This window comes from Gavia stellata, chromosome 1 (assembly GCF_030936135.1).
Source record: "Gavia stellata isolate bGavSte3 chromosome 1, bGavSte3.hap2, whole genome shotgun sequence".
NCBI lineage: Eukaryota > Metazoa > Chordata > Aves > Gaviiformes > Gaviidae > Gavia > Gavia stellata.
The window spans coordinates 132,332,140-132,341,292 of record NC_082594.1 but is presented as its reverse complement, the minus strand read 5'-3'; the positions used below and the strand labels follow the sequence as shown (position 1 = coordinate 132,341,292).

General features: G+C 53.5%; 1 protein-coding gene across 1 annotated transcript; it reads right to left on the bottom strand.

Annotated features, from left to right (window-relative positions):
* Positions 1-1,197: 1,197 nt before the first annotated feature.
* Positions 1,198-6,590, bottom strand: LAG3 (lymphocyte activating 3). Its single transcript, XM_009812184.2, has 8 exons — positions 6,503-6,590; positions 6,153-6,324; positions 5,763-5,989; positions 5,229-5,486; positions 4,755-5,048; positions 4,119-4,409; positions 3,737-3,852; positions 1,198-1,308 (listed from the first exon to the last, which is right to left on the bottom strand). Exons 1-8 carry the CDS (start codon positions 6,555-6,557, stop codon positions 1,198-1,200), a joined length of 1,524 nt encoding a protein of 507 aa, XP_009810486.2. The 5' UTR covers positions 6,558-6,590.
* Positions 6,591-9,153: the final 2,563 nt, after the last annotated feature.

Here is a 9,153-nt window from a genome sequence, read left to right as displayed (position 1 = left end):
CCTTCCTAAACACTGAGAGCTTCATTTTTGTACCACCACCCCCTTGCTTGAGCAGCCACAGCCCAGGGACCCATATGGGAGAAGCTAGATGTGTGACTCTACTAGCAAGGCTTTCTTCTGGGGTGGCATGCAATGACTGTTCAAGAGCAGTACTGCAGTCCTCCATGGCTGTTTGGAGAGTAGGTGAAGAGCTTCTCTGACTAGGTGAAACCTAAACGCATTGAGGGTCGTGGGATATGGGACCTGGCAGGCTCACGATTACATTAGTGAGTACGTCCTTAGCCGGAGGTGAGTGACAGAGAACCTTAACATCAATGCGAGATCTATCAGGACAATGTGAGGACTGAGAGAAGGAATAAACGAATGAATGAACAGGGAGAGCCAGACAGGGTTTAAAAAAAAAAGACTCTGAAGCACAGCAAAAAGGAGGGACTGAACCTGTGATTCTTTCTTCTCAAGTGGCATTTAATTTCCCCTTCCCCACCGTCAAAATGTCAGAAATGAACAGGCAACTTCAGTAAAACAGAACTGAAAGAGAAAAAGAAAGCAGCAAAGTCCTTAGAAGCTGCTTCACACACACAGGCAGAGGTACACCCGGCACCATCAATAGGCACGATCCTCCACAAGCACACGCAGGGGCCAGCGGGTTTTTTTTGTCAGATGGCTTTATTTTAGGTTCTAAAATGAGCATCTAATAAAATAAAATGCTCAAAATGTGCAACATGTGCAGTCCTCTGTGGGGTCCCCTCTGCCACTGAATGAGCGCAAGAGCAGGGCAGTGCGGGGAGAGGGAGAAGAAAGTGGGCAGCGGGGAGAAAACACCATCGGGCTGCAGGGGAGCTGGGTTCCAGCCGTCTCCCGCATTTAAGTGTCCCACCAGTGAAAGGCTGTGAGAGAGGCCGTGAAGGAGGGGCAAAGGGTGGGAGAGAGAGGTGGCACTGAAGCGGGCAATAGCTCAAATACTCCCAATAGCTCCAAAGCGTCTGGGCTGCCTGCCACCTCACTGCAGCGGTGAGTCTCATCTTGCTCTGCTACGCATCTTCAGCCCCTCTGCAGGTACAGAGCTCCCATGGCCTTCCGCTATGTTCATGCCATCCTAGGCCCTGCTGAGAGGTCTGCATGGCGCCCATCTCTCTGCAGCACGGCACACAGAGTTTCATCCTCCCATGCAGACTGGGCCTGGTGTCCCTGCTCCCGTCAGCACTCAGTTTGCTGGATCTTCTCTTTCTGGTTGTCCTCCATCTCCTTCTTCCTCGGCACAGTGACCGCAACCATCCCTTCCAGCGCTGGGAAGGCAGGAGACCGTGCCTGAAAGGGAAGAAAGGGGCAATATCAGGCATGAGAGGGAGACTGAATGGCACAAGTCTGGGCTTCTCCCTGCCGCGGAAGACATGGTCCTACTGATTGCGACCACGAGGCTCCCATTCCTTCCTAGAGCCAGGGAGGAGCCCCAGTTCCATTCTCTGAGACACGTGGTTTCTTCTGGGGAAGGCTGGCTCAACACTATGCTTTGTGGTGTCATGGGCATAAGGAATAACAAAGGCAGCTTAAGAGAGAGCAAAGAATGATCTGGGCAATGGTCAGGCCATTGTCAGGTTCAATGGCATGCCAGATTTTACACCACCTTTTCAGAGAGAATAACTAAAGGCATGAAGGTTCATGCAAAATGAGATAAGAACAAATTAAAGACAGAAGCGCTTTCACATCTTGCTTTAACAAGTGACTTTCTAGACAATGGAAAAGAGGTAGATATCAGGGCTCCTGATAACGACAAAGTATATGGTGACACACAGGCAATCAATACAACTGGAAAGATGAGATTAGCAAAAGAATGGCATGGCAGGTGTGATCTCAGCTAAGAGGAAGGGACTGGGATTTTGCTGGCAGGTTTCTGCCAGGCTGTAGAGAAATGATAAGCACAAGTCTTCAAAGATCAGTTGTGGGACCAATCATTAATGGCACAGAGAGTGTGAAAGTGCTAATGAGTTATGTAGCTGATAACGTTGAGGAGCCTCATTTGGAAGAAAGCAGATGAAAATGTCACCCGAGACCCAGATATTTTAGGAGAATGGAGCAGTAAACTGAATGACAGGGTGAACAAAATGCAACAGTACCAACCGCAGGTTGATAGGCTCAGGGGATCGGAACAGGAATTCCTAATGTGTGGGCAATAGCCCATCAAGGGATACCGGTGAGCAGCCGGTGTTCAACCAATGCGAGAAGGGCAAATGTAATCTCAGCGAGTGCCAGCAGAGAGAGGGAGAGAACAAGAGAAGAGCTAACGTCTTTGCTCAAGGCACCTCATCTGCATTCTCCCAAAGGATGAGCCCACCAGGGAGACTGTGCAGAGAAGGGCAGGAGGACCATCAGTGGATGGAGCACCTGCGCTGCAACAGAGCAGCTTTGCTTACTTGGCAAAGCAAGGCTGTGAGGGCATACGCAAATGCTTTGAGGCGCTAAGTATCCTGGCTGGCTTGGAGCTGTTTGACCTAGCAGAGCTGGACACCCAGGTATCCTGCTTCCTGCTAGCTGAGGGTTTACAGTTAGTCTGTAAAGGGTTATTTGTCCAAGGTTTTAGGCCAGAAAGGGTGGTTCTGATCACCTTGTCCTGGACTTGCGCAGTCTAGAGAGTCACCCAGAAGCTGTAGACCTCTGCCTTAGATTATCCTTTACCATCAGTGCTGATAAAGGACCGATGGCGAAGAACCAGTCACGAGTCTCTCTAGTGCTACCCGCAGTGGGTTTTTTTTAAATTACCATCTTGCTTCTGTTCTGATGTTGCCTGACTTCAGCCTCCAGCCACCAGGATTTGCTAAGAATTTGCATCAGTGCTGTCACATCCCTCATCTTCAGCTCAAGGCAGGTTCAAGGCACCCAGCTCTTTCGCCAGGGCAAGTTCTCCCAACCTGAGATCGCCCTGAGCCCACGGCCCCTTCTGCACTAGACGGGGATTTTTACTGTGGGCCCTTTCCAAGAAGCTGAGTGGAAAGCAACTACTCACGAAAGGTGTCCCTCGTCAGCAAAGAGAAACCCTGAAGGAAGAATTTGCCATGCCATTTGCAGAAAAACATCGTGAAAACTGCAGAGAAACGGTCTGATTTGTTTGCAGTTTTTTCCGGTGGCATGCTGGGGAGGGATCAGCCCTGTCCTCGTCTTTGGGATAATAAAGGCAAGGCAGAGTTTTCAGAAGACGAGATACTGGAACAAGTGGAGCTAACAAAGGGCAGTAAGTTGCCAGAAGCAGACAGCCAAGGCGTGAGGGCTGAGCCAGCAACAGCAGACCTGCATCGAGAATGGCGTCCGGAGACCAGCAGGCATTTATATGGAACAGGAGACTCTGTCGCAGCAAAGCATCCAGATAAGGAATAAGAGAGAGGACACCTACAAAAGCCTGGAAATTAACCCTCCTCTATTCCAGTGGGGCTTGGTCGCTGCAAGAATAAAGAAGCAGCTTTTCAAGGCTGGGCTGTGACTGCCTCCTAGGAGGTTTTAGCCCTCCTCTGAAGTGTCTGACCTGCCCCCAGACAAACGCCACGGTTAGCCAGACCTGCCAATGCCCAGGATACAGCTTTCACTACATGTCGGTGCCACCCTCAGCAGGCTGCCCGAGCCCCGTTCTTCCTCTGGCTGCTGTGTCCCTGAGACATTTCACTGCTGTCTCTCGGGTACCCAGGGGAAGGTCAAATAAGGGATGATGTACGGGAAAACTAACAGAAATGGGGTGACGGACACTTACCCTTTTTTGTAGGGTCAGAGCCAGAACACAGACCGTAAGCAGGAGGACGAGGGTGAGTGTGAGCCCAAAAGTAACCTGCCCACTGAAGATGGTGGGAGGGCTGGAGACCTGGGCACCTGTGAGGAGGAACCACCGTTAGGAAGGAGGGGAAGGTTGATTTTGCACTGGGGCAAGGCTGGGACTGCACAAAGAGAGGCAAACTGGAAAAGGGTGCAGGGAACTGGAAGGAGGAACTGGTGAGAGCTAAGACAGGATGACAACAAGGTGGGATCCAAGCGGTCAAAGGGGAGAAGGAAGGGGTGAGGCTGCGAGAGGAATGTGCACCAGGGAGCTGAATAGGGCGAGAAGAAGGGATCGGTTACAGAGCCACGGGACACAGTACCTGTGATCTGCAGCCCGTACTCCACTGCTCCCAGCCTGCCTTCTGGGCCATATACACTGCATTCCCACGTGCCCGTATCCTTTTGTGACACTCGGGGTATTTCCAAGGTAGGGCCTGTCTGGGACCTGTGGCCTTCCAGCTTACGGGAGGTGGCCACAGCCAGCTTGCTGTTAGTGGGGGCCGAGTCGAGGTGCTTCCACTGGAAACGTTCGTGTCCCCGGGGGTGTGTGAGGCTGCAGATGAGCAGCAAGCGAGACCCCTCAGAAACCGGTCCTTGGATGCTCGGGGTGACTGCAGCAAAGGAAAAAACTGTCCTCAGGAAAGACTGCAGGCAGGTCCACATCTCTTCCCCATCACTCCTTCTTCTAATACGCCCCTCCTTCATTACCTCCTCTAATTTATTTTATTTGTCTTCAGCAGTCTTCAAGAAGAATAATCAAGTTACCCGGGAAAACCCCTGCTTTCAGCAGAGTCCAGTGCACTGCAATGCCCTGAATAGAGACCTTGTTTCCCTCCCCGGGGTGAGAACCTATGAGCAGGAGCAACCCACGGTCACGGCACTGACATTCAGGGAGGTTTATCTGCAAGCGGTGGGGGACCCAGAGGGGCGATGCACCTCCCTGTCTCTCCTCTCACCTGTAACCACTGCCAAGGTCACGTCCCTGATGATTGTCTTGCTGCCAACAGAGACGGCACAGCGGTACTGCCCTGCGTCACCCGGCCCCACCGCAGGGAGACGAAGGGGGAAGCTTCTGCTGCTTAAATTCTGGGAGATGCCCCAGTCTTGCAAGCGTCCTCCTGCAAGGCTGCTCCAGTGGGCTGTCACCACGTTGATCCCAAAGACACCGGGAAGGTAGCTCAGGGTACACGGTAGATCAGCTGCAGAGCCAGCTGCAGCATAGACCACAGGGTTCGTTGGGCCATCAAAACCTGAGCCAGAGAGAGAGGACAATGTGGGGTGGTGGCTGGAAAGAGGTCCGCAGGGAGGTGACTGGCCTGGGAAGCGAGGACAGGGTGGGAGCGGGGAAGCTGGAGCCACTGGGATTGATCGGTCACATCAAAGGGAGCAGCTTGGGGATGCTGGAGTAGCAACACAGAGGCTGAGCTCACCTAGAATTTGCAGGTTGTACGTGGCAGAAATGACCTCGTTATCGGAGTATCTGAGCTGGCAGCGCCAGGAGCCCGCATCACTCATGGCTGGCCGGAGGATGGAGAGAGCCCCATGCGAGGAGCAGAAGGTCCCAGAGGTGGGGACCAGGCGCCCGTTGTGGAACCAGCACGTCTCCACGAGGCTGGCCCGGTGGCTAGAGTTGCAGCTCAACAAGAGCGGCTCATTTTCTACCACAGGGGTGGGTGGACTGAGGGTTACTGAAAGAAAAAGAAAGGCGGGGAGGCAGGGGAAGCTAAGATCACGGGGGAGGGACCACCAAACCGTCCCTTTGTGCCTCTTCTGTCCTATCTTTGTCCCTCAGGCAGTCCTCTCTCCAGAGCTGAGAGCAGACAGCAGGAAGCTGTGAGCTTTCAGGGGGCTGCTGCCTGTACTCTAACCTGCCCTGGCAAACACAGCATCCCCACCCCATCCCACCCTTACAACCTCCCCGGACCTAAAGTCAACATTCTCCAGGATTTCCATCTTCTCTTTACCTGTAATTACCCCCAGCTCCACCTGGCAGCTCTGGACCTCCATGTTGTGTGCCACCCGTGCCTCGTACAGCCCGGCGTCCTCGCTCCGGACCGGGTCGATTCGCAGGGAGAAATTGCCGTTGCGTAAGTCAGAGTCCTGGACTGACACCCGGGGCCTCATGGCCAGCGCCGTCTTCCGGAGGCCCGAGTAGCCCACCTCCAGCACCACGTGTGGCTCCTGGTGGGTGCTGGGAGCGAGACAAGTGAGCGGCTCGTGCCGGAAGGAAAGGCGAGATCAAGGAGCTGGGGCAGGAAGGAGGGAATGTGGGGAGGGAGAAAGGGGGCTCTAAGAGTCTCCCACCCTCCCCAGTCCCCCCATGAGGACACAGATCTGTCTTGGCCCTGGAGTACCTTCCCCCATGCCTCTTCCACAGCACAGATGTCTTGTCAGGCAGCTGCTTCCAGCTCTTCCACATCTTTCTGGGGCTCAGGTGGCAAGGCAGCACGGCTGAACTCCCCGCTCTGGCCCACAATTTCTGCTCCCTGCTTTCCCCCTTTGCCACTCCCGGTAGGATGTGGCCAGCTGTAATGAGATGGAGGGTTGAGCAGAGGGTGGGACTTATGGAGCAGAGGGCAATAGCTGGCCATCTTCAGTCAGAAGGGCACAAATTCTCCCTTTAGACCTGGTCAGGCACCAAGCAACACCCAGACTCAGTTTACCGAGCTACTCTGCCCTCCCTGATACGTTCAGCCCCTCTTACCATTGAAAGCCAGCAGAGTGAAGGTGAGGAGCAGCACCAGGGACACCGGCCTCATGGTGGCATCCAGGAGAGGCAAGGGGCTGCGTCTTCCCACTCGGGTCCGTGCTTGATCGGGTCCGAAGCTTTCGGAGATCAGCAAAAATGAGGCATGGGCAAAGAAGATGTTAGAGTGGGTGGATGAACCAAGGCGGGGTCAGCTGGACGTGCTTGCTCTCGTGCTGTCTGTCTCTCCGATCAAAGCATTTCCCTAGATGGCTTTATATTGCAGGTGGGCAGCTAATTTCCTCATATCGCTAAGAAGATGCGTCACGACCAAGAAACCAGTATAAGTCTGAGGCACGTGAAGGCAGGGCTGAAGTCAGTGAGAGAGAGGAGGGAGGGACCAGAGACACTGCTCTAAGCATCTTTTAGTGGAAATTCTTTGGGTCGCTGTTGTTTTTCTTACAAGTTTCGCTTCTACATAGACAATGGAAAAAGTGTAGAAGACACTTCCCAGCAAGTGCCCTTCATGTTTTTCTTTCATCTCTTACCTTTTTTGGTTTGATCTTTCCGCCTCTTACAGCTTCTCTCTAATTGTTTCAGGGCTTTTGAGAACATGTTGGTCTTTTTTCTGCTGTTCTTTTTTTGTTGTTGTTGTTGGGGTTTTGGTGGTTTGGTTTTGTGTTTTTTTCCTTCTTTAATCCTTCAAATGTGCTGATTTTTTTGCTTTTTCTCATCGGCCAGTTCACAGGCTGCACGAGGAAAGGGTCTATGGCGACCTCCAACCAGGGCACATGTAACCCATCAATCCACAGCCCAGGGGCAATCTGGGACAAAACCGAGGTGGTCTGCGGAGAGAGAAAGCAGCATCCAGGAGAAGCAACCAGCACTGAGAAGAGGGGCTGCACGCTGTGGCACTGCGAGGGGTGTGAGGAAGGGACCCTCCTCCTCTAGCAGCGCCGGGGAAAACCCACCCCAGCTCGTGCGCTGAGGGGGCTCGTCCCAGCTCCCGTGCAGCTGCTGAGCTTTGCACAGGGTAATACATTGCCACCCATGTGCCTCATCCTGGGGCCCCTTTTGCCTCAGAGAACCCCCACTGAGCTCACACTTTCCAGCAACCCACTGGCTCTGACTCTTTCGGACTTAATCAGCCCTTCATGATGGGTGTCAGACAGCAGAGCCCCTCGGCAGCTGGGCTGGGGCTTTTCCTGGGGGTGAGGGAAGGGAGGTGACTCAGAGCAGCCGCTTCTTTGCTGCGGAAGGATCCCTGCTCGCTCTCTAGTTTTCCTCAGCTGGGTGGTGAAGGTGGAGGATAAAAGAGAGCAAGTGGTACGCCTCACTTCAGCAGCTCCCTGTTGTGGTGACGGCTCTCGTCTCTTTTATCACACACGGCTCTTCAGTCTCCTGAGGAGTGGGATCGGTGTAGGGGAACCTGGTGCAACCTTGTGCACCTTGATGTCCCTGGGGGACTGCTTTGTGGTCGGCGTTCATGCCCTCTGTGTTGCACAGCCCATGGGATCGCGTGAGAGGAAGAGAGGAGGAAAGATGGGGGAGAACTTGTGACGGTTGGCAGGAGGTGCTTTTTCCTTCTGTTCAAGAAAAACAGTTTGTGGTGCCCAGTCCAAGCAGAAAGCATCAACTTCTCTTTCCCCTGAATCAGCAGTGCGAGAATGGTGTGAGTGTGTGGGTGAAGACGAGAGAGAGAGAAGGGAGATGGAACCGTGGTGGGGAGACACATATGGCTCGACCGGCTTCGCTCAGGGGACACGGAGCTCACTGCTCTCCCCCTCCATCCCGACCCGCTCTGTACTCTTAGCCTTGACACCCTGGCACTAATCCCACCTAGTCCCCCAAACCACCCTAAACTGTGTCCGTGCCCTAGGAACTGCTTCTTTCTTCTAAGAACCGGCGAAGGAGAGAGACGTATTCCCATCCTGCTGCCGCTTCCCGGGAGGCGGTCATGACGGACTGACGGCGAGCCCAGGACAGTGATAGGAGCTGTCTGGCTCTGGGGGGTGTTTGGGGCCCAAGGGGTTATTATGCTGAGTGAGCATGTTGTGAAATGAAGGTTTTGGAGGCACTGTTTTACTCAGCACCAGGCTATCTTTAGCAAAGACACCTGTGACGTTTCTTTCTAACGACCCATTTTAAATGCTGACTCCCTTGAATGGCATTTTCGTCATCTCCCAGAACAGGACCCCGGCACAGAAATAACAGTGACCGGAGCAAGATCAGCACAGGAGCGTCTTCTCAGAACCACCTGCGTGGGTCCCCTGGGCGGAGGGGCTGACAGGGACGTGTGGGACCCCGGCAGAGCTGTGGGGAATGAGGGGCAGGTTACGACGGGAGTAGCCCAGGACAGGGCTACAGGAGCCCAGGTCGCTAAATGCTCCTTTGTCCGTGTTAGGCATTTAGCTAGCTTCAGCCAGGTTCCAGACTTACCCGCAGCAGTCACCTTGCACACAACCTGAATACATTGCTTTTCTTGTCTCTCTTGGCATGTCTTACGGGTGCAAACTACACTTACCAAGAAAAATAGGAATAGAAAACACTATTCTGCAGTATCATTGAGTTAGTCTGCTGAAGGGATTTTCCGTTGCGTTTCCAGGTTTCTGTGACACCATGTTTTTCTCTGAGTGATTCCGCTTTCATGTTTTGGTCCTTGCAGCGTC